At 42.6% G+C, this 23,842-nt stretch overlaps 1 protein-coding gene across 3 annotated transcripts; it reads left to right on the top strand.

Moving 5' to 3' along the window:
* Window positions 1–1,257: 1,257 nt before the first annotated feature.
* LOC121536790 (calcium-binding mitochondrial carrier protein Aralar1) lies at window positions 1,258–23,652 on the top strand. Of its 3 annotated transcripts, none has more exons than XM_041844338.2 (18): window positions 1,258–1,363; window positions 1,903–1,956; window positions 4,147–4,289; window positions 4,768–4,883; window positions 6,302–6,441; window positions 9,297–9,443; window positions 9,532–9,670; window positions 10,089–10,182; window positions 10,718–10,802; window positions 12,040–12,124; window positions 13,090–13,248; window positions 14,117–14,169; window positions 14,366–14,446; window positions 17,474–17,614; window positions 18,709–18,847; window positions 19,131–19,289; window positions 19,437–19,527; window positions 23,171–23,652. In XM_041844338.2, the coding sequence occupies exons 1-18, from the start codon at window positions 1,352–1,354 to the stop codon at window positions 23,382–23,384; spliced, it is 2,052 nt and encodes a 683-aa protein (XP_041700272.1). In that variant the 5' UTR covers window positions 1,258–1,351; the 3' UTR covers window positions 23,385–23,652. The 3 variants fall into 3 exon arrangements, with proteins under 3 accessions (XP_041700272.1, XP_041700273.1, XP_041700275.1); XM_041844339.2 differs by lacking the exon at window positions 1,258–1,363 and adding an exon at window positions 1,454–1,780; XM_041844341.2 differs by lacking the exons at window positions 1,258–1,363; window positions 1,903–1,956; window positions 4,768–4,883 and having other exon boundaries at window positions 4,209–4,289.
* Window positions 23,653–23,842: the final 190 nt, after the last annotated feature.

The following is a 23,842-nucleotide window of genomic DNA, read 5'->3' as shown; positions in this document are numbered from 1 at the left end:
CACACACACACACACACACACACACACACACACACACACATACACACAATCAGACTCCTATACTCACATATACACTCACACACACGCATACACCCATACTCACAAACTCACGCACACAGCCACTGCTGCTGTCCCATCTACAGAGACATTAAACAATGGACACTTCCCGTTTCTTTTATACTGTTTTTCACACTATGTATTCATATACTGTATTCTTCACATAGCTCATTCTAATATATATACTACTGTACATTGCATTTTGTTACACTGTTTATATACTGGATTCTTTACATAGCTCACTGTAATATATCTACTGCTGTAAATATCCTTCTTACTATATATTTTTGGTGTATATACACAACAATTGCATTTGGATTACTGACACAGTGCTATTTGGGTTGTTAATTGGATTCGTTCTGACATTCTTGATTTCTTGTTTCTAGTTTTTTGATATTTATTACTTGTGTACTTGTTTGACATTTTACTGCACTGTTAGGAACTAGTAATACAAGCATTTCACTGCACCGACTATAACATCTGCTAAACTGTGTACGCAACCAATAAACTTTGATGTGATTTGTTGTAGCCTATTTACATTTGTGGTTTGACTGTGTTTCTCTTTTAACCTTTATACATTTTGTATCACTGTGGTAACAGAACATTATCATACAAAGCTTCTGCACAAAGCAGATAATAAAGTATGTTCTAATGCAAGAAAAAAAAGCATTGGATGGTTTTATGAGAAATCAATTATTGAAACCAAAGAGAAAACAAGCCAGACAGTTGCCTTCTCAATTTATTTATTCATGACATTTAATATTCCAAGTGCACAAAATCTTTAAAATGTTTTTTAATTCATCCCCTATAATAGTCCCTGGATACTGGATGGACATGAATAGTAATGCAACATTTGACCCTTGTGCACCTCACTGGAGCTCACATTTCATTAAGATGATAGAAAAGGTGTAATAATTTTGGACAGCATAATTTGTAAAGAGGTTTTCACACAGTGATCACTTTACACTTTGTGCACAGCTAGTGTAGCCTAGTCATCTGATGATTTGTTTAAGTTGAGCATGCATGCTATAAAATACTGTATCTGCAGGTTCAGATAGCCCACACAGTAGTGCATCATGTCCTTATATGACCGCAGGAATCATGCCAGACTCTGCTGACAGCTGGCATACTCCCATTGCACAGTATCTCGTCAACAGGGGACACACCGGGATACAGTTGCCTAAAATACATTGTTATTTAGGTCTTCTTCAATATTGTCATGCTGTTATCTCCGAATCAAAGCCTCCAGTAGCCAAGCGCCTGCGCTGCTAGTCAACGTGACGTCACACCCAGCATGGCGGTCAAGGTGACTGTCAATATTTCTTATCAGAAATTGATATTACCTGTATTTAAGTTGTTTATTTCTATTGGATAAGGACTTAAGCGTATTGATGCGGAAGCATATATTATTTACTTTTTTTAAGCGAACAGAATGGTCCTCTTTCAGCATCTTTTCGTGGTCACGTCGGCCTTGGAGAGAGAATTTAGTAATGTTTACCTTGTTACAGTGTGTCGTTTATTGATCTAATGGAAGTTATTCCGCTACTTTAATTGTATAGCAAGTTTATTGCTGTGAAGGTCGAGTAGACGGTTCAATAATGATCATGGCAAAGGCGACTGTTGCTGCTGGCAGGGCTGAAATTCAACTGTAGACTACGAGTCCTGTGTTTTTGCTTTTTCAAACATCGAAACTTCAGAGACAAGCAACCGATTATTCAATGCAGTAATGATTTTATTATATTGTAGACAATGCGGTGTCGTTGCGTCCTATGTCATTGTCATACTCTCATTGCATTACCAGATTCCTCAGGGTTTGGCTTTGATGACTCCAACTGTATGTTTTAGGTAGAAACAACCGCAAGAGGCGATTCCAATGAACTAAGGACTATATTTCTGAAGGTAAGACTGTCAGTCACAAGGGGATCTTTAACCCAATATTGCTATGGCACTAAAAACATCATTCTTTATATTCTTTGAGTCTGAATGCAGCAGTTCAACTCTTATTATTATCTATCCTGTTGCCTAGTCACTTTACCCTGACTTCATGTACATATCTACCTCAAATACCTCGTACCTCTGCACATTGATCTGGTACTGGTACTCCCTGTATATAGTTCCATTCTTGTGTATTTGATTTTATTCCTCTTTTGTTACCTTTTTTATTTGAATTATTATATACATATTTTTTAAACTCTGCATCTTTGGGAAGCAAGCATTTCACGGTAAAGTCTACACCAGTTGTATTCGGCGCATGTAAAAGTTGATTTAATTTTAATTTGAAAAGAGCATGTAACTTTACATTGGTTGTCTTCAATGATATAAGGTTATAACCTTGATTGTATGGCAAAGCTACAGTTAAACAAAGTTAAATATGATATTATTGGCAGCAGGCCTACTATGAGACCATAATTTAAGTCTCTCTCTCTCACACACACACACACACACACACACACACACACACACACACACACACACACACACAAGTCACACAGAGAGAGAGAGAGAGACTGAGCGTGCTGCGTCTACTGTCCAATACTACAAGGAAAGGTCACACAATGCTTGGACTAATTCTGGCTCCCGTTCACTGAGGAATTTCTCCTTCCCTGACTTCTTTTAGGCTGTGACATTTGCTTGGATTTTCAGATGTCTGGAAGATTCAGATGTTTTTGCTAATAATTTGGACTATGCATTCTTGTGCTTTACAAAGTCCCACATAGTACCAAGCAGAAGGGTGTAAGGCCATTGATTGGAGGAAAATATGCCTCCAGCAACAGACAGCGTTAGGGAGGGACTTATTATTTGACCTAGTACTATTTTAGGATCTTCTTCTTTCTTCATACAACACTGCACTGATTTATCTTGAAAGCATACCAATTTATATTAGGCATAGCTGTTCTAATACACACGTGCAATAATTAGTCATAAACATATCACTGTGAAATAGATAGTTAATTAATGGATGAAAGGGCCATTTTGTCCAAATTGCCTGATCTTATCAAGAAGCACTTGAGGCTTACTGTGAAGTTGAGTTGATGCCAATATATGTAGTGAAGAAATGGGTTAATAAATTGGTTGGAATTAATACGTTCACTTAAAATATTAACTAAAGAGTGTGCAGTGAGATGTGGTCTGAAATGCATTCTTTGTGAAGGTCTCTCTCTCGGTCTATCTCTCACTCTCTCCTTGGCTGTACACCCAGAGCCTGGCCTTTATGCTGCTAGTTCATGCAGTGATCCAGCTTGTAACCCAACCCTGACTCTGAAACGGACCTTTTGTTTTTTAAGCCTAGATGAGAGGTCAGTTTTAGCAACACAAGGGCATGGGTTGCACGTTTTGCAGCATAGCAGAAAAAACAATGCTGTTCCATTTTTCTTTCTAAGCAGTGCACATGGATTCATTTAGAAATGTGTGGCAGTCCCTTGCATTGCCACAGCTAAAGCCCTAATGTCACATATCATTATACACTGCTCTAGTACTTATCTATTACATTGTACTTAAACATCCCATATTGTATATTAAATATAGTATACTGCACTGCACTTATCTGCATACATGATTTTGACATGATAGTGGTTTGTGAAGCTTTGTTGCCTTGATGGCTTCCTACACTACACTACAGCTTGTGCTGGGTTATTGTGGGTTAAACCACAAAACTCCCAGATTTTTCTGTAGAAGGTATTATAAAGCTTGAAAGTGTATTGAATTGTTTTGAAAGCAAGTCTCTGAAGTTCTCTATCTGTTTAGTCACTGCAACAACTGAAAGAAATTACTAGAATACGATGAATTGCAAAAACGAGATGGTTTTGAACTATGTCTGAAAAGCACATGATGGGATTAATATAAATCACACGGAGACAAAATCAATTGCGTTGACAGACACTGCATCAGGTTGTCTGAACAAATCATTTATTTTCATAAGTAAAAAAAACAAGTGTTGTCAGATAGCTGTTGGGGGAACAGTGATTCAATACAAAGACAGGCTGTTTTGGGAAAGGGACTCCCCAAAGAGTTTTGCATGAGTATGTTTCTATATTGAGTTTCTGAGCATTTATATTTAACACTAACCTGGGTCTTTTGTCTCCCCTTCAGCATGCCAGTGTGGTTGAGGATGGGGATCGTTACATGTCCCCCAGGGACTTTGTGCAGAACTTCCTGGGTCTGCACAACCAGCCCGACCACAACCGTAAGACTGTGCAGCTGATCGCTGGAGTAGCCGACACCAGCAAGGATGGGTAAGTCTGCTCCCACTACAGGTGAGGTGGATGATCTTTGCTAATAGTAACCTTGCTATAGAAGGAGTTAAACAAGAGGTCCTTCAAGACATCATACAGCGAAAATGGAATTTAGATTTTTGTAAGAAAAAAAGGATCATAACACACTAACACGTTTTGATGACAGTTCCACTATCTACACAATTCCAATGTAACCCATGTTGATACACACAATGTGGTTCAAAATGTTACATGTATTGGCGTAGATAAGGAGTAGTAAAGAGAAATCCGTAGCAAGAAGAAGTTAGGTTAATGATTGATCACAAGGTTGTTCACATTGCCTGAATAGCCATCTTTATCAGTTGTTTAACACCCATGCTTGTTTGATTGAATATCCACCTGATAAGATAAGCGGCCATATTATTTCCATAATATTATTTGGGCTTTGTAGGGACATGTCCTTTTTTCAGATAGTACTCTTTCTTTCTTGTCCAAACAGACTGATCTCTTTCCAGGAGTTTCTGGCCTTTGAAGCGATTCTGTGTGTTCCGGATGCCCTTTTCATAGTTGCCTTTCAGTTGTTTGACAAGACTGGCACAGGGGACATCTCATTTGGTATGTACATGGAGATGCCCAGTGACCTGGTGTGTGGGGATGTTCGTCCTTTTGGATCCCAGTCCTGTCTGTTTCATATCATAATCATATCATAGCTAATGGGCACAGCATCAGTAGAGCTTTTACCTAGGGGCAATGACCAGACACTTTCCCATTGTGCAAGATCCATTTCTATGCAAGAAGTGGATATCATAAGATAACTATATCTTATTTATAACTAAGTACCTTGTGGAAAAATTGGTTCTCTATAGCTGTTTTCAGTGTAGAAAATGAATGTAGGTCTCTCATTTTACTCCCAGTGCTCAATGTGTGTTCAGTTTGTCCACTAGTGTGTTTCTCTATACTGGGCTTCTGGAGACTGCAGAGTAGTATAGCGTCCGTCAGTCAGCTGCTTCTATTCTAGAGGTCTCTTCTAAGAGAAGAATTGTCTCAGCTCTGTGCGAGCTGTGGGTAATACCACATCATAACAAGTCCCATGTGACGGGGAGAGATGAATCCAGCGTGACACAAAAACAGGGACAAAAGAGTTGTTGCAATGCTCTTTGTGCAGCATGGCCCCCATGAAAGCAGTGCTCAGACACAGAGTGACCTAGATCTGCTTAGAACTCACACAATATGAAAGCACTGGGATTGTCAGCAAGGCCATATTTCTTTTCTGTGCATATCAGGTTCCCAGAAATGAGATAAGGACATACAGTGGGGTCCGAAATTATTGGCACCCTTAATAAAGAAAAGCAAAAATTATTGCATAAAATAAATAATTCAAATACTGAGATTTATTGTATGCTCAAGAAAATTGGGAAATTACATTATTTTATACTAATACAATTGCTCAGAGAAATAAAAAAAAGTTTTTGCCGCAAGTGGATCTTCCAGCAAGGCAATAACCCCAAGCACACATCAAAATCCACAAAGAAATGGTTAATTGACCACAAAATCAACATTTTGCAATGGCCATCTCAGTCTCCGGACTTGAACCCCATTGAAAATCTGTGGTTGGAATTAAAGAGGGCAGTCCATAAGTGCAGACGAAGGATATCAATGATCTGGAAGGATTCTGTATGGAGGAATCGATCCCTCCCAATGTGTTCTCCAACTCATAAAATATTTTAGAAAAGGTATTGAAAGTTATTGAAAACAGGGGTGTCAATACATTTGACCCATACCTTTTTGAGAAAAAAAAGATTACTTGTTAAACAAAATCTATTTCTCTGAACAATTGTATTAGTATAAAATTATATAATTTCAAATTTTTTGTTGCCATACTATAAACTGTATCTCACTTTTAATTTATATGATACAGTCATTTTTGCATATCTTTATCAAGGGTGTCAATAATTTCAAACCCCACTGTATATTGTATGGTTGTTTTGTTTTTTCTATCTCTTGATGTTACTCATCAATCTCTCATTTGGCAGCTAATGTGCAGGACATCTTCAGCCAGACCACAGTGCACCACCACATCCCTTTTAACTGGGACTGTGAGTTCATCAGGCTACACTTTGGCAATGACAGAAAGAAGAACCTCAGCTACCTGGAGTTCACCCAGTTTCTGCAGGTACAGTATACAGTAGACATTACTAGACACCTTATGAACCATACAAATACAGTGCATTTGGAAAGTATTCAGACCCCTTCCCTTTTTCCACATTTTGTTATGTTACAGCCTTATTTAAAAATGGATCAAATTATTTTTTCCCCTCATCAATCTACACACAATACCCCATAATGACAAAGTGAAAACAGGTTTTTAGAAATCTTTGCACATGTATTTAAAATTAAAAACAGAAATACCTTATTTACGTAAGTATTTGCTATGAGACTCGAAATTGAGCTCAGGTGCATCCTGGTTCCATTGATCATCCTTGAGATGTTTCTACAACCTGATTGGAGTCCACCTGTGGTAAATTCAATTGATTGGACATGATTTGGAAAGGCACACACCTGTCTGGATAAGGTCCCACAGTTGACAGTGCATGTCAGAGCAAAAACCAAGCCATGAGGTCGAAGGAATTGTCCGTAGAGCTCCGAGACAAGATTGTGTCGAGGCACAGATCTGGGGAAGGGTACCAAAACATTTCTGCAGCATTGAAGGTCCCCAAGAACACAGTGTCCTCCATCATTCTTAAATGGAAGAAGTTTGGAACCACCAAGACTCTTCCTAGAGGCTGGCCGCCCGGCCAAACTGAGCAATTGGGGGAGAAGGGCCTTGGTCAGGAGGTGACCAAGAACCCATTGGTCACTCTGACAGAGCTCCAGAGTTCCTCTGTGGAGATGGGAGAACCTTCCAGAAGGACAACCATCGCTGCAGCACTCCACCAATCAGGCCTTTATGGTAGATTGGCCATTCGGAAGCCACTCCTCAGTAAAAGACACATGACAGCCCGCTTGGAGTTTGCCATAAGGCAACAAAAGAACTGTCAGACCATGAGAAACAAGATTCTCTGGTCTGATGAAACAAAGATTGAACTCTTTGGCCTGAATGCCAAGTGTCACGTCTGGAGGAAACCTGGCACCATAAAGCATGGTGGTGGCAGCATCATGCTGTGGGGATGTTTTTCAGTGGCAGGGACTGGGAGACTAGTCAGGATCGAGGGAAGGAAGAACGGAGCAAAGTACAGAGAGATCCTTGATGAAAACCTGCTCCAGAGCGCTCAGGACCTCAGACTGGGGCGAAGGTTCACCTTCCAACAGGACAACGACCCTAAGCACACAGCCAAGACAATGCAGGAGTGGCTTCGGGACAAGTCTCTGAATGTCCTTGAGAAACTCCCCAATTACATGTGTGCCAAGCTTGTAGCATCATACCCAAGAAGACTCAAGGCTGTAATCGCTGCCAAAGGTGCTTCAACAAAGTACTGAGTAAAGGGTCTGAATACTTATGTAAATGTGATATGTCCGGGGTTGTTTTGTAATACATTTGCAAAAATTTCTAAAAACCTGTTTTTTCTTTGACGTTATGGGTATTGTGTGTAGATTGATGAGGGGAAAAAACGATTTAATCCATTTTAGAATAAGACTGTAATGTAACAAAATGTGGAAACAGTCAAAGGGTCTGAATACTTTCCAAATGCACTGTACATGTTTTTTAAATAACTTTCATGCAGGAAGTTATTTTTCTATCATGGTTTAGATCAGGGCTGTTCAATGTCGGTCCTGGAGGGCCGAAACACTTCTGGTTTTAATCCTCTCCTTCTAATAAGGGACTAATTCAGACCTGGGACACTAGGTGAGTGCAATTAACTACCAGGTAGAAACAAAAAACAGAAATGTTTCGAGCCCTCCAGGACTGGAATTGAACATCTCTGGTTTAGATAGACAAGGGCAGATTTTAATAGCATAACAAATACACAATTATATAATGTATTAAAGCTGTAACACATATATGTAATCACCGAAACAGGGAGGGCCATGTATGTATGAATTTTATATGAGCCATAAACCATTAGTATGGCTGTGGACGTAGCTTGTTTGGAATGATGGGGTTTGTGGGTTCATATGCAGCTGGGTGGTCTGGGACTTGGCTGGGGTTCCGCTACTCTACTGTGTGTAAACCCTCATAGCAGTTTGCGGTGGATCATGGTTGACTAAGGGTTCCCACCAGCCCGTCAAGAATTCTTGTGTGTGACCCTTTTCATTCAAACCAACATTTGCTTTAGCTGTTATTTCGCTGCTGATGTTTTGCAACATTGTTTCCAGCTAATAGATTCTTGAATGTGATTCAGCTAAATCTAACATAGTCATAAACAAAACTGCTGAAAGTTTAGTGATTTTTTTGTGTGCAGAATATGTCCTGCCACCTTGTGGAGGTTATATTATTCTCAGAATTGTCTAACTGGAATAAAAAAACATCACTATTTGTAGCGTACGTCTCATGTGCTGCAATAGCCATCAATAGTGCAGCAGCCTAGTACATTACCTGGATTTGGGTATCAAAGTATTCCCCAACTCTTACAAGATGTGGAATAAAAGTATACAGTATAAAATGTTACCATTGTCATGATGGACTGTACTCTGCTATGGCCCGATGAGTTATGTAGATGAGAGGGATCCGCTGGTTGTATGTGATCAGCTTTGACATCAGTGCTGACCCTGGGTCAGTGGCCCCCGTGATTCCCCTCTGATTGCATGGCTGTCCTATTGAATCATCCCCGTGCTCCTCCGGACACACCTGCCTGCTCTCCTGCACAGATCTGCGATCAGACTTCAGAGGGACATGGTTTTCATCAGACTCCTGAAAGACAGCTGTGATTACAAGAGCCAGGGTCTAACACTGTCTCATCTGACATCATCCAACATCATGTTTTCTTCCCCAATGTTCCATTTCATCCCAGGTAATTTGACGCGTCTATGTCACAGGAGCCTGCTCTTTCGATCTTTTGTTAAAACTTTGACCCTTTCCTTTCATTGTAGGAGCTGCAGTTGGAGCATGCCCGCCAGGCCTTTGCCCAGAAGGATAAGAATAAGAGTGGTACCATCTCTGCCATGGACTTCAGCGACATCATGGCCACCATCCGCCACCACATGCTCACCCCCTTTGTGGAGGAGAACCTGGTCTCAGTGAGTTAGAGACAGCTATGGTCTCCCAATTTCAACATGAGATTATTGTATGAGGAGACCTCACAGTATCTGTTCCTCTCTCCTCTAGGTCGCTGGAGGCAGCACCTCCCACATGGTGAGCTTCTCCTACTTCAATGCCTTCAACGCCCTCCTTAACAACATGGAGCTGATCCGCAAGATCTACAGCACACTAGCTGGCACATACAAGGATACCCTCGTCACCAAAGGTAGCCTAGTCCTGCTCAAGTGAGGGATTATGATTTCATACATGAACTGAGGCTGTTCAGTACCATCATGGGAGTTTCACCTCTCTTGACAGAATGGTGTCAGGAAACACAAGAACATTTTACCATAGCTCTAAGTAAATAAGGTAAATGTACACTGTAATATTCTGTTTTATTAGTTTAGTCTGTTCCCTTAGATCTGTGGAATTAATAGTTGACCTGTTCTGATGGTGATAGTTACCTGTGTTATAGGAATTTACCCTTTACCCTTTCACCTTTAGACTGTACTGCTGATGTGGTTGGTTATCCTTGCAGCAGGCCTACCCACCCACTGTATCTCTAAATCCCTAGTCTTAATAAGTGACCCCCTGCCTGGTTTTCTTACATAACATGCCTTCCTTTGCTCCGTATTCTACCACAGATGAGTTTGTTAGTGCTGCCAACAAGTTTGGTCAGATCAATCCAATGGAAATTGACATCCTGTACCAGCTCTCTGGACTTTACGCTCATTCTGGGTAAGGTTCAAACTCTCTCCAGTCTCAGTGACACATCACCGCTGCTTTGTGCTTTTTACTCATACAACATGGCATTTGCACTGCCAAATATTGAATTACTGTCCTCCCCATTAATTCAATATATCTAACACATTTATTGAAAATAGCTTTTTCTGATTAATCTATGAATGGAATATAAAAGTTACAGCTATATTTATTGGATGTAAATTCTAAGTTATTGCCCATTCAGTTTAGCAGTAGTGGCTCTACTGGTTGATGTACGAAATAAATCTAAGCATGGATACAGACTTTATGATGCCAGTGGGGAATATATGTGTCTCACTGGCGTTAAGAGAGCTTCATTTACTGCTTGAGTTTTGGGCATATATCCAGCTTTGTTTGTCTGTTGTGTATACAAACTCATATTAAAGCAGCAATAACCTCAAGTTATATGGCCATAAAATGTCTGTGGAAAATCATGCATCAACTCCGTGTGAGGGATGCTGTGTTTGGTTTTCCTGGCGTAACATTGTGATTCTCCCCTGCTGTTCTGAAGAAAGCTCAACTTGGCAGACATTGAGAGGATAGCACCGTTGGAGGAAGGCGCACTCCCATATCACCTGGCTGAGATCCAAAGACAGGTACCTTGCCTGAATGACTGTCCACATGGAGCTTACCTGCTGCCTGTTATCTGCTGCATCCCTTGTTTCCCCCACTATGCTTTCTCATTAGAGACCACCGAAAGGGAGTGTTTAATGATGGAATTAGCAGAGTGCCAATGTTTTCTCTTTCTTTGTGAATGTGCATTACACCACCTAGGATAAAAGTCCCCCCCCCCCAATTATAGGTACAAAAGAGGAATGGATTGTTGCAATGTTCCCTTTTTCTAAAAGCCTGTCCCATTTTATTCAGTGTAGACATATACATCAGACGCAATCATACATCTGAGAATCTAATAGGATGCTTTTATCAGGGTGGCTTTTCAGGAGTCTGCTAGTGTGTGAAGCCTCTGGCTGAGTCTGTTTAGAGTAGGAGGCTAGGAGGATGATGAGTGTGCTGGAGAGGGGTGGCTCTGGGAGGGAGGAGGAGGAAATAGTTCCTATCTTTCCAGACGACACAGCTCTGGAAATCAGACTGTTGTCAGGCCTTGGTCCACTCATGGTCCGGGACTTCTGCTCTGAGGTCTGGAATGTGATTTTGGGAAAAGGGAAAGACGCGAACATGTTGGCGTTCTCAGGTCCGCCCTTTGTGGAAGTAAGGTAATTGCTTAAACTCTTTGATCAAGGCCTCGATCTCATTAGCATGCTGCCTTCAGTGAAAGCAGCTGGGTAGGATGAAGGGCCTGGTCTGGGAGATGTTGCTCACTGCCCCAAGGAGGGCAGACACACTCCAACTGTTACTCAGCCAGTGTAATCATTCATGTGGATGCTTATCTCTACATGGGAAAGGCTTGTGGGACTAATCTGTTACACGGCACCACAGAGAAAACAAAGGGGCTCCACTTTCAAGATCAAGAACAAAAGCAGAGATGAAACAGATAATGCAAAATCCTAGTTATAAAAAAAAATAGGAAAACCCTTAGCTTCCAGCCTCTACCTTCGTAATCAATGGATAGCCCTGGAGAGTTCTCCTACACAGTCATTTACTGTATCCGTAGCCAGAGTGTCTATGTCGGTGACATACAATACTGGCTTATGAATAAGACTTTTACCACGACGAGATGTCTACATTCCATAGCTATCCTCCTCTGTTGAGTGGTCCATAACGTTTTTCTTTCCACAATGTATCTGGTTCACTACAGTTTAATAGAAGTTGATTATTTCCTGGTGTTCTGATCCCCCGTCTTTCTCCACATCAGTTTATTTTCTCCCTCCACAGCAAACTCATGGGGATCCACATCGGTCCGTCTTGCTCCAGGCTGCAGAGTCTGCTTACAGGTTTGGTCTGGGCGCACTCGCTGGAGGTGAGTGACATGTCTGTGGCAGAGCCCCGGGCCCACTGAGGGGTAACCCAAGCCGGTCAGACTGGCGCACTGAGGCCCTGGAGCCAGGGCTGCCCATTGTGCTGCAGGGAGACGTGCTCTGATCTGAGGCTCCCGCATTGTGCTGCTGTGCCACTGGTGGCTCCAGGCTGTCTTTGGAGCCGGAGCTTTGGAATGACACAAATCTTCCGGAACTGCACTGGAATCTCTGTCTAATTACACTGGGAGGAACTAATATAACAGCCATTGAGATGTGTGTGTTTGTGCGTGCGTGCAACCAACATGCAACATTCTAAGAGCCTACTGTCTCAGTGGGTCTTTGATCTAGAAGCTCAGGAGGGTGATCAGTTCTGAATGATCAATGGACAGTTGAGGGTCAGAAGTCTTGTGAAGCATTGTGAAGACGGTGCCTCTCCATGGCGATAATGAGACCTTTCCCACCCTCTCTTGCTGACGAAGGGTGAGAGAGCTCTCTGCATGCTTGAGAGCCCGAGTCATTACAGGGCCTTTGATGTCAGAGACAAGACATGACAAGCCGCTGTGGCTAAGAGCTGCATTTAGGGCAACCTGCTGCATGGCTGCATCCTCAGACAGTAGACACCCTCTACACTATGGCTCTCCTACAGACTCCTAAATAGTCACTACTCTGTCTGGGCCTAATGACTGTTTTTACCTCCTTTATATGCCCACATCTCTCTATTTATCACTGAAGCAAAACACTAAAACACCAATCTTTAGATATACCCCACCTAAAAACTGTCTACTAAATAGTTAAAATAATGATAAAGATATTTGCTGTGTCTGAATATATGAAGATCATAGGATATTATCACCAAGAAGAGTATGTTGATGGTGTGAATACAGTTTGTTGATGGTGTTAATGCAGTATGTTGATGGTGTGAATACAGTTTGTTGATGGTGTGTTGATTGACATTTGTGATTTGCAGCCACCGGTGCGACGGCTGTGTACCCCATTGACCTGGTGAAGACCCGTATGCAGAACCAGCGCTCCACCAGCTCCTTCGTAGGAGAACTAATGTACAAGAATAGCTTTGACTGTGCCAAGAAAGTGCTCCGATACGAGGGATTCTTTGGATTCTATAGAGGTATAAACTAAAGCCTGGTGAATGGGTTTCTATTATGTAATGCTAGATACGGTCATCTGGTCTGGCACAAATGGTGGCAAAACAAGTTACGTTGTTGTGACAGTATCATCATCAGCATGTTTTGCATAATAACAGAAACATTTACCAAGTCTATGGAAGGTCACATTGTCATTACCTAGCTAGCTGAAAAAGTCCCAGAGGTAAAAGAACTCATGTAGTACTGTCAGATCCATGTTTTCCAGTGTAGTGATAACGGTGCTGACGGCTTGTGATGTATAACACTCCCACAGTGAGGGCTCTCAGATGAAGGAAGTCAAGACTGCCATCTACTGCTGCCTCTGCCACTGCAGCTCTTTGTTTATCCTCTCTGCTTGGCTTTCCCCCTCCCTCTTTATCTTTCCACACTGATCAGAGGGGTGATTGACTGAGAGACAGACACGCTTGGCTGTTTTCTGGCTGCATACCACAAGCAGTCACTCAGCAGCTCCTTCAGAAGTTTATCTGGCTTGCTGAAGGACGGACGGTGAAATAGTACGGTGGTTATCAGCGCTATAGCACTGCCCCCTCTCTCACCAGGGCCACACAGCTCTCTCTGTTCTACACCACACAGGGATCAGTCCACAACAATACTGAGCCCATACAACTGCCAGTGTCATATTTGAGCTTTTTGTCCATTTCAATGGGAGCCATTGTCGTTTGGTTCATCAGATGTAGCAGCCGTATCTGTCAATATTTATGGGTTTATTTTACCCAGACAAGAATCATGCAGATTTCATTGTGGTAACTGTCAATGGATATATTCATTTCCAGTCGGAGTGTCTTCCTCTGTCAGGTAATCTAAATGGTCTCCATGAATACTGTTTTTCAGGTCTCATACCACAGCTTATCGGTGTTGCCCCAGAGAAAGCTATCAAACTGACGGCAAGTCATTACAAACCCTTAGAGTGCCTTCACTTTCATTGCACAAGAAGGAAAAGTTGTACCATTTGTATGTTAAATATGAATACTGTCTCACAGAAAATACAATACGTGACTAGATGCACTCATTGTCATTCTCTTTGAGCATTTCTTTTTTTAAAGATGTACGTTGTGGTTGCCTGATTCTCTTTTCTTACAGATGAATGACTTTGTAAGAGACAAATTCACCACAGAGGATAACACAATTCCCCTGTTTGCAGAAGTCCTGGCTGGGGCAACTGTAAGTATTGGTGTGAGGATGTCTTCGTATAGACAGTCTGTCTATACAGAGTGAGGGCTGAAAAGACTTGTGTGCTTCATGCAAAGCAAAGGGAAAGCGTTGGCAGCTGCTACATTGACTCGCTTAAATCTAATTGATCTTGATGTGGGGGAACTGAAACAAGATTTTTGTTGAAACTAAAACATTATTTAAGATTTTCTCTTTCAGTTTGTGAACATTTGCATCTCATGGGTGTAAATTGTGAATTCCAGATATTGAGCTAAAGGGGGCCATTTTTGTGGTTTTCCAACTCTTTCAACTTTAAGGTTTAGCTTAATTATTTCTGACTGATCTGGAACCACAATTATAAACTTTTCATTTTCAATTTGAATTACGGACATTGAATTATTGTATATGAATTTAAGCTCTAATTCAAGTTTTCCGCCAGTGTATTGACATCCTAAATAAGTGGCGGGCTGGATAGAAAGGTGCTCTTTGGTCTCTGAACCCTCTAATTGGGCACAATTTGAGAAATTATGTCTGTGAATGGAATATCTTTTACCTCAGTGTGGTAATTTGGCACCCTGTAACGTTTGGTGAGTGCATTGGTGGATTAAAGCGTGTAATTCCATCACCCTACCTCTCTGCTAAATTAGTCTAAGTGAAACGAAACAGACAGGGCGGGGAAGAGAGCCTGCAGGTTGCCTACGGAGGGCAGGGTCTGCAGGGTTGTGACCCCTGTCAGCCTGTAATTGGAGGAAGAAGGCCTGGAGGGCCCTGGATGGAGCTGGCTTTACCTCACTGTGATTGAGTTTGACAGGACTGCACATACCTGAGGCCTGATCTGCCATGGGCACCACAGTTCCATACACCATACAAGTACAACAACAAGCATAGTCCCAGTCAGTATTAGATAGAATGCCCACCTGTAGGGAAAACAACCTGTTTTAGGTTACCCCATTGGCTCACAGCAAAAAGCTGACCCTTTTCAAATGCAATTTTCTTGTTGTCTGCTTGTTTGAGTCAATTACAAAACTACATTTAAGAAAAGTACAACATTGCCTGCTCCAGAGGATTCTCACTACTTAGAAAAACGTTATATTGTAGGGATTCCCTCATGCTCCTTTTCATGACGGTGCTAGCATCCACATGAGTGACTGAGTGCTAGCTAGCTACCGACCAGAACATGAAGCTAGCCAAGACCAACAACACAAACAAATGGACTATACAGCTACAAGTAGTGAGTAGAGAAACAAATGGACTATACTAAACAAGTTAAATGTCTTACCTGTGAATAAATGTTTTCCACACACATACTGTAGCTACGTGTAGCCTACTTGGACACCAGGTCCCCACATTTCCCACTCTCCCATGCTGAATAGCCTGAAGCCACAGGGCTCTTCTCGCAGGCTCTATTTCCCTACGTGGGAGCATTGCGATCCGTAGGTCGGGATGTTTGATCTGGTTACATGTACATTGAACAACACAGCAGCTTTTCGGCATGTTTTGCTTTTTCTGTACAAGTAAAAATCTACAACGAAGTTGGCACTTTTACGATGGGGGTGAATGGGAAATAATGTTTGTTTTCCCCAATGTGTGGGTGTTGTTGAGGGAAATTCCTTATTATTCCGTTAATATCGACTCGGGAGTATAGCATGCCCCCTAGAACTTTCAATTATGGTAACCTTCTAGTTCTGGTGAAGGACTCCACCCAGCAATATTATTAATCTTATCTAATATACTACGTATATTTATTTATGCTAGATTCTTCCCATAGTATTAATTTCTTGCACATCAGATGAACATGGTCTTCATGTAAAGTGGTTTCACATTGTAGAAGGCAAATGTTTTGCTAGTCTGTGGAGGTGGACTGTAAGGTTATCCCTCCTGACTGAGTGAATAAGTGGAAAAGATAAAGAAGATAGATGGGATGAATGCATACATCTTCAGAGTAGCGGATATTCCCCTTCCACTTTGAAAATGACTAAACGTGCCTGAGCTTTTTTTAGGACAGCGCTCGGATGTTTACAGATAGGACCCCTGCCCTCTGTGTCACCAGCAGGCATCCAGAGGCCTGATTCAATTTGGGGAGGGTGATAAATGTGCCTGAGTCAGAGAGGCTGCACCCTGGGGCGTCCCTGCCAGGGTCCTGAGCAGAGCAGGGTGATTCAATGCACTCCCCTGGGAGTGGGGTGAATTGGGGAAGTGTGCGGGGCGAGGTTGGGCTGGGCCACTCACCCCTCCACAGGAGGTGCCTGGGGGAGAGGGAAGGGGCAGAGGGCTGGTGCTGGGGTCAGGGCCTTCTAGCCATAAGCAAGGCTTCTCCTCACACCACGCCTGTTCCTCCCTGACCCCACTGTTTCCTCCCTCAATGCCTGCTTGTTTCTCCTGCTCCCATCAAGGCCACTTTCTGACAGCTTGACATCAGCACTTGAAAAGAGTGTCTTTTGTGTTTGAGTTTACCAAGCTAATTTGAAAATGCTTATTGGGGTGAAATGCTTAGACGCCATAAGTCATTATCATCCTCACCACAGGCTGACCACTGAGATGTTGTAAAACCTATTAACCCCACTTAATCATAGGACACAAGTAAAAAACAAAAATGTACGATTGTCTTGATTTACTTACTGTAAGTGATAACTTTCATTTGACCATTTAAGTTTTTCATTATAACACAGAACTGATGGTTGCTGATAATGGGCATCTGTACGCCTATGTAGATATTCCATAAAAAATCTGCCGTTTCCAGCCACAATAGCCATTTACAACATTAACAATGTCTGCACTGTATTTCCGATCAATTTGATATTATTTTAATGGACAAAAAAATTGCTTTTCTTTCGAAAACAAGGACATTTCTAAGTGACCCCACACTTTTGAACGGTAGTGTATATATTTTTTGTGAGACAACGTACGGCAGAAAGAGAGCAAGACAAAAATAGTGCCTAAAATTGGTTTGGCAGATTGAGACCTACACTGCTGTGACTGGTGCGCTGTGACATGTACCATTTGTTTCTTCTTACCCTTAACCTGGGTTGTGTTCTGCAGGCTGGAGGATCCCAGGTGATCTTCACCAACCCTCTGGAGATAGTCAAGATCCGTCTCCAGGTGGCTGGAGAGATCACCACGGCCCGCAGGGTCGGTGCCCTGACCGTGGTCAGGGACCTGGGCCTCTTTGGACTCTACAAGGTGGGTAAACCCCTCTACATCATCAGCTTCACTAACACATCACACATCACCTCTTAAAACCTATGTTATGGCCTAACTTAATAACCTGTGCGTGATGTCACCCCCAAGCGTAGCTTATGTTGCTGTGATGTTGAACAATAAATACTGTATGACTGTGTAACAATGCTGATATTACATAAGACACTTTTGCAATATGAGAGTTCTGATGGGCAGGCACAGTCTGTGGTAGGACGACTAGCTAGAATCCCTACTGACTGTTATAATCATATTATTTCTTTCCAAAACAGTGTTTAACATGCAGAGAGACCACGGCTGCCAACAACCAACAGTAAATTATGCTTAGCTACTGCTCCTTTCCAAGTTCTTGTCGGTTTACTTACATCTCGAGTAATGTGTTCATGGTTCATATTTTAATGAGTAGCAGACAATGTGTAGCTTGTTAAAAGAGACTGACTTCCTCCCTGCGGATGGGCCCAGTAGACCATGGGTCCATGTTAATGCCGTCTCTGTGTGTGTCTGAGAAACTGTGTGCTGTGCTGGGAGGGAGAGCTCTCTGGGGGCCCCGGGGGAACCATGGGGGGAGCAGCGCTGCCTGAGGGCCTTCTGGCTCCTGCTGTGACCGACCGCACCGCCAGGTTCCTCTGTGGGTTGGCTGAGGCTCACAGCCTGCCAACAATAATCCACTGGAGCTCCCAGGCCAGATGATCCCAAAGCCACAGCGGCCGCCTCAACCACTGCCTTACCCTCTCCACCATCAGGGTCAATCATATTGGAAAATATTCAGTGCATTAGAATATTCAGCACAGAAGAATATTCAGTACAGTAGTCCAAATCTGGACTAAAGAGACCAGATGTCTACACTACTTAACTAATTTGTTGTTGATGATTCCAAATAAACCTGTGCAATATTCTATACTGTATTTCTAGTATAGAATATTTTTCTAAAAGCACTCTAAGCATCATCCTGAGAAAATATTTTACAGAAATTCAGGCAGGTCTAAATGCATTTTACATTTCATGTACCGTGAAAATGCGATATTCTTGCGGGTGTAGTTATTACATAAAATAAATCATTTTGTGTTTGTGTGTCCTAGGGAGCGAAAGCCTGCTTTCTGCGTGACATCCCGTTCTCTGCCATCTACTTCCCTGTGTACGCCCACACCAAGGCTGAGTTTGCAGACGAACAGGGCAGAATTGGACCTCTGCAGCTGCTCACTGCTGGTGCCATAGCAGGTAGCTAGCGCTATCAACCACAGCTGCAAACCTCACCATCTCAACTTATAGACATAGCATCAACACTAGAGACCTGAATAAATGCTTCAATCAATTGAATATTTTATCATATATATTCTATATAATTGTAATACTTTCTATAACATGTACAGTAAATGACTGTACATTCTGTTCCTTTTCTATTTTAAACCTGGCATTGTACTGCATTGCTTGTCATCAGTGGTGATACTATTCCTGCATAGTGAGAGTGCCTCATTATGTGGGTTGTGCAACACCTCCTAAGGTATACCTGCTGCCTCCCTGGTGACCCCTGCTGATGTCATCAAGACCAGGCTCCAGGTGGCGGCCCGCGCAGGCCAGACCACATACAACGGAGTCATAGACTGCTTCAGGAAGATCATTGCTGAGGAGGGCTTCAGGGCCCTGTGGAAGGGAGCAGGAGGTAAGCACCCACACATGCATGCGCTCCACAAATGAGCAGTTTCATGACTGGGAAATGAGGCACTCCTTGGCTCCCATAATTGCTCTCTTGAAGACATCAGAGAAAATGTGAAACCCCACATTGTAATTTCAACGTCTCTCCCACCAGCCCGTGTCTGCAGGTCCTCGCCACAGTTTGGTGTAACCTTGGTGACTTATGAACTCTTGCAGAGATGGTTCTACGTTGACTTTGGAGGACAGTGAGTATTTCTGTCTGGTTCACCCAGTGGCGATGTTAGCATGTAAATCTTGCTGGGGCAAAAAAACTAAACAATGGGGGATGCATGGCACTATAACAGTGACAAACGGTGCCCACAAACTGTTAGGGCCTACATAAAGCTGTCCCAACAGCAGAGCTTTCTTTTCAGCACCATGGAGTGAATCCTTACCACCGCTACACCTGGCTATCAGCAGAGCCTTGTCTGGCAGCGAAACAGTTCATTCAGCCTAATTTATTGCCTTTAAAAAATATATAGCTGCTATGGCTGACTTGCTTAAATAAATGTGGTTTCTACTGACAATTGAGATGTACAAACTATGGCATAAGGGAACGGTGAGCGGATAAGAGGCAATACGTAATTTCGATTAAGACATTAATGAGCGAGCTAGGACGGATGTAGTCAATATAACTATTTGATCAGCACTTTTGAAATGTACAGTGACAGAATTCAGAACATGGGCCGTTCTTACAGTATTCTCCCTGTACACCAAGTCAGAACCGTAGGATAAATAAAGGGGGCATATAAGCAATATTTGATCATGACATTTCTCTAAAACAGGTTATAGGCTACATGTGCACCACCAAGTCAGAACAGTAGGCTACGTTATGAGGGGGAAAGGGACCAAATTATTAGGGTGAGGCATATGGGCTACTAACAGCTTACTACACAACATACACTTATTATTACTTTCTTAGCTACAGTAAACATACAGTGGGGAAAAAAAGTATTTAGTCAGCCACCAATTGTGCAAGTTCTCCCACTTAAAAAGATGAGAGAGGCCTGTAATTTTCATCATAGGTACACGTCAACTATGACAGACAAAATGAGAAAAAAAAAATTGCACTGTATTTGCAAATTATGGTGGAAAATAAGTATTTGGTCAATAACAAAAGTTTCTCAATACTTTGTTATATACCCTTTGTTGGCAATGACACAGGTCAAACGTTTTCTGTAAGTCTTCACAAGGTTTTCACACACTGTTGCTGGTATTTTGGCCCATTCCTCCATGCAGATCTCCTCTAGAGCAGTGATGTTTTGGGGCTGTCGCTGGGCAACACGGACTTTCAACTCCCTCCAAATATTTTCTATGGGGTTGAGATCTGGAGACTGGCTAGGCCACTCCAGGACCTTGAAATGTTTCTTACGAAGCCACTCCTTCGTTGCCCGGGCAGTGTGTTTGGGATCATTGTCATGCTGAAAGACCCAGCCACGTTTCATCTTCAATGCCCTTGCTGATGGAAGGAGGTTTTCACTCAAAATCTCACGATACATGGCCCCATTCATTCTTTCCTTTACACGGATCAGTCGTCCTGGTCCCTTTGCAGAAAAACAGCCCCAAAGCATGATGTTTCCACCCCCATGCTTCACAGTAGGTATGGTGTTCTTTGGATGCAACTCAGCATTCTTTGTCCTCCAAACACGACGAGTTGAGTTTTTACCAAAAAAGTTCTATTTTGGTTTCATCTGACCATATGACATTCTCCCAATCCTCTTCTGGATCATCCAAATGCACTCTAGCAAACTTCAGACGGGCCTGGACATGTACTGGCTTAAGCAGGGGGACACGTCTGGCACTGCAGGATTTGAGTCCCTGGCGGCGTAGTGTGTTACTGATGGTAGGCTTTGTTACTTTGGTCCCAGCTCTCTGCAGGTCATTCACTAGGTCCCTCCGTGTGGTTCTGGGATTTTTGCTCACCGTTCTTGTGATCATTTTGACCCCACGGGGTGAGATCTTAAGTGGAGCCCCAGATCGAGGGAGATTATCAGTGGTCTTGTATGTCTTCCATTTCCTAATAATTGCTCCCACAGTTGATTTCTTCAAACCAAGCTGCTTACCTATTGCAGATTCAGTCTTCCCAGCCTGGTGCAGGTCTACAATTTTGTTTCTGGTGTCCTTTGACAGCTCTTTGGTCTTGGCCATAGTGGAGTTTGGAGTGTGACTGTTTGAGGTTGTGGACAGGTGTCTTTTATACTGATAACAAGTTCAAACAGGTGCCATTAATACAGGTAACGAGTGGAGGACAGAGGAGCCTCTTAAAGAAGAAGTTACAGGTCTGTGAGAGCCAGAAATCTTGCTTGTTTGTAGGTGACCAAATACTTATTTTCCACCATAATTTGCAAATAAATTCATAAAAAATCCTACAATGTGATTTTCTGGAGAAAAAAAATCTCAATTTGTCTGTCATAGTTGACGTGTACCTATGATGAAAATTACAGGCCTCTCTCATCTTTTTAAGTGGGAGAACTTGCACAATTGGTGGCTGACTAAATACTTTTTTCCCCCACTGTATCTCCCTGGCATATTACATCATTTATGCAGTAGCATACAATACATTTTTGGACCATTGTGCTGTGCTCACTTGAACAGGAAGGTGGCGTGGCGGACCTTCTTGTGGGCAAATTTTGTTGTGAGACTGTCATCAAAGTCTGTCATTCTCTGGATTTATGGTGCTTTCAAGACAACTGGGAACTCTGAAAAAAACAAGGTTGAATCATGACGTCAATGATCTTCAGGTCAGAGCTCTAGAAAGAGGCCAGAGTTCCCGACTGGGAATTCCGAGTTGGATGACCGTTCAAAACTTATTTTCCTAGTCTGAGCGTTTTTCCTAGTTCCCAGTTGTCTTGAACTCACTGAAGTCTGAGATTTCCCAGTCCCGAGTTTCCAGTTGTTTTGAACGCGGCAGAAGTCATGCTGCATTGACAGCATGGCCAATGTATTCAACCTTTTCTGGCCCATGGTGTTGCGTGTGAATGTTTATCCTTTTAAGCTTCGAAAAGAGACCCTTAAACCCAGACTTGGACAACACACCCTATCCACCAAATAGCAGGGGAAGCAAAATAGTGATTGCTCTGCAATGTTTGCAGTTAACCACTGATTCCTTCCGAACCACTCATTGTTGAATTTGCGATTTCCAACATGTTGTGTTATGTTTATGTCCAATGGCCGATGAGCACTGATACGTTTTATCTATAATTTCTCTTCATATGACAAGGATTGAACAGGATTTTCCAGTAGATTTTCGACCTGATGATGACTGCTTGTCTAGCTTGCTAGCTAAGATTTTGAAAGTATGATGTTGACATGATCAGTACAATCAAAGCTACAGTAGATATAACGTGATTTGACGTCCTTTGTCTGTGGCCAATGATTTTGAGCCTTCTTGGATGGGCACTTCTAATGTAAATCTATGGCAGCACCCAAGGGGGCTTGAACTTTCTAGCTCTCCCTGTAGATTCTGCAGTGACTTAGTGTCCCCATGAGTGACAGAACACTTAGCCAATCACAGCGAAACTAGAGAACATTACCAACCCCTACGCTCTGTATTTTCCGCTGGCTGCCCCGCCACCACAGAAAGCACTGAGCTAGGCTGAAACATCTGCATTTTGGAGCTGCCTTACTCAAGAAAGCAAAAAAGAGACCATGTTTGTATTGCAGCTTTATTGACTCAATACATTTTTTTTTTTACATTGTTTGCAAACTGATATGTGACGGGTATTAATGCCAAAATAACATGCAAAACATGCCCTGCCCTGAATGAAGTGTTGCCACTGGGTTCACCTTTAGTGAACTAAAGTATTTTGTCTGTATGTTAATTATCCTTCCCAAATCTTTTGTCCCCAGTCGCCCCACTGGCTCTGAGCCAACTCCTAAGTCGAGGATCTCCGACCTTCCCCCTGTAAGTGCCGACCACTTAGGAGGCTACCGTCTGGCTGCTGCCACGTTCGCTGGCGTGGAGAACAAGTTTGGTCTACACCTGCCCAAGTTCAAGTCTTCTGGAGCGGGGTCTGTTAGCCAAGCCCCTGCCCCGCCCAAAGAGGAGCCTACGACCTCGTAGGCTGTCTGTCTCCCCCTCAACACTTAACTGCTAAATGGCTGCATGCTCCATGAGTCGGGTGTCCTACAATATCTCCGTCCCTTCATCCCTCTGAAATGGTTTGGTAAAAAAAAAATCAGCTCCTTCATTCATAAGCATTTGAAATACTTACTTTGAATGCTGCATGAATAGTGCTTCCTTGTTTAGTCTTTGTATTACATTTACGTCATTTAGCAGTCGCTCTTATCCAGAGCGACTTACAGGAGCAATTAGGGTTAAGTGCCTTGCTCAAGGGCACATCGACAGATTTTTCACTTAGTCGGCTCGGGGATTAGAACCAGCGACCTTTCGGTTACTGGCAGAACGCTCTTAACCATTAAACTACCCGCCTATAGCTTGCACAATGTTACTGTACATATTGTATTTCTCTGAGAGGCATTTTTCATTGAAAAGGAGGGGTGTAACTACTGCATTTCTCA

This window comes from Coregonus clupeaformis, chromosome 23, assembly GCF_020615455.1.
Source record: "Coregonus clupeaformis isolate EN_2021a chromosome 23, ASM2061545v1, whole genome shotgun sequence".
Taxonomy (NCBI): Eukaryota; Metazoa; Chordata; class Actinopteri; order Salmoniformes; family Salmonidae; genus Coregonus; species Coregonus clupeaformis.
The sequence above is the reverse complement of the archived record's forward strand: the minus strand, read 5'-3'. Positions and strand labels throughout refer to the sequence as shown.

Excerpts from the sequence above, each read along its gene's own strand:
- LOC121536790 (XM_041844338.2), top strand. Across the intron at positions 17,615-18,708 it reads GCCTCTTTGGACTCTACAAG|GGAGCGAAAGCCTGCTTTCT; the intron begins GTGGGTAAACCC and ends TGTGTGTCCTAG. Across the intron at positions 19,290-19,436 it reads CCTGTGGAAGGGAGCAGGAG|CCCGTGTCTGCAGGTCCTCG; the intron begins GTAAGCACCCAC and ends CTCTCCCACCAG.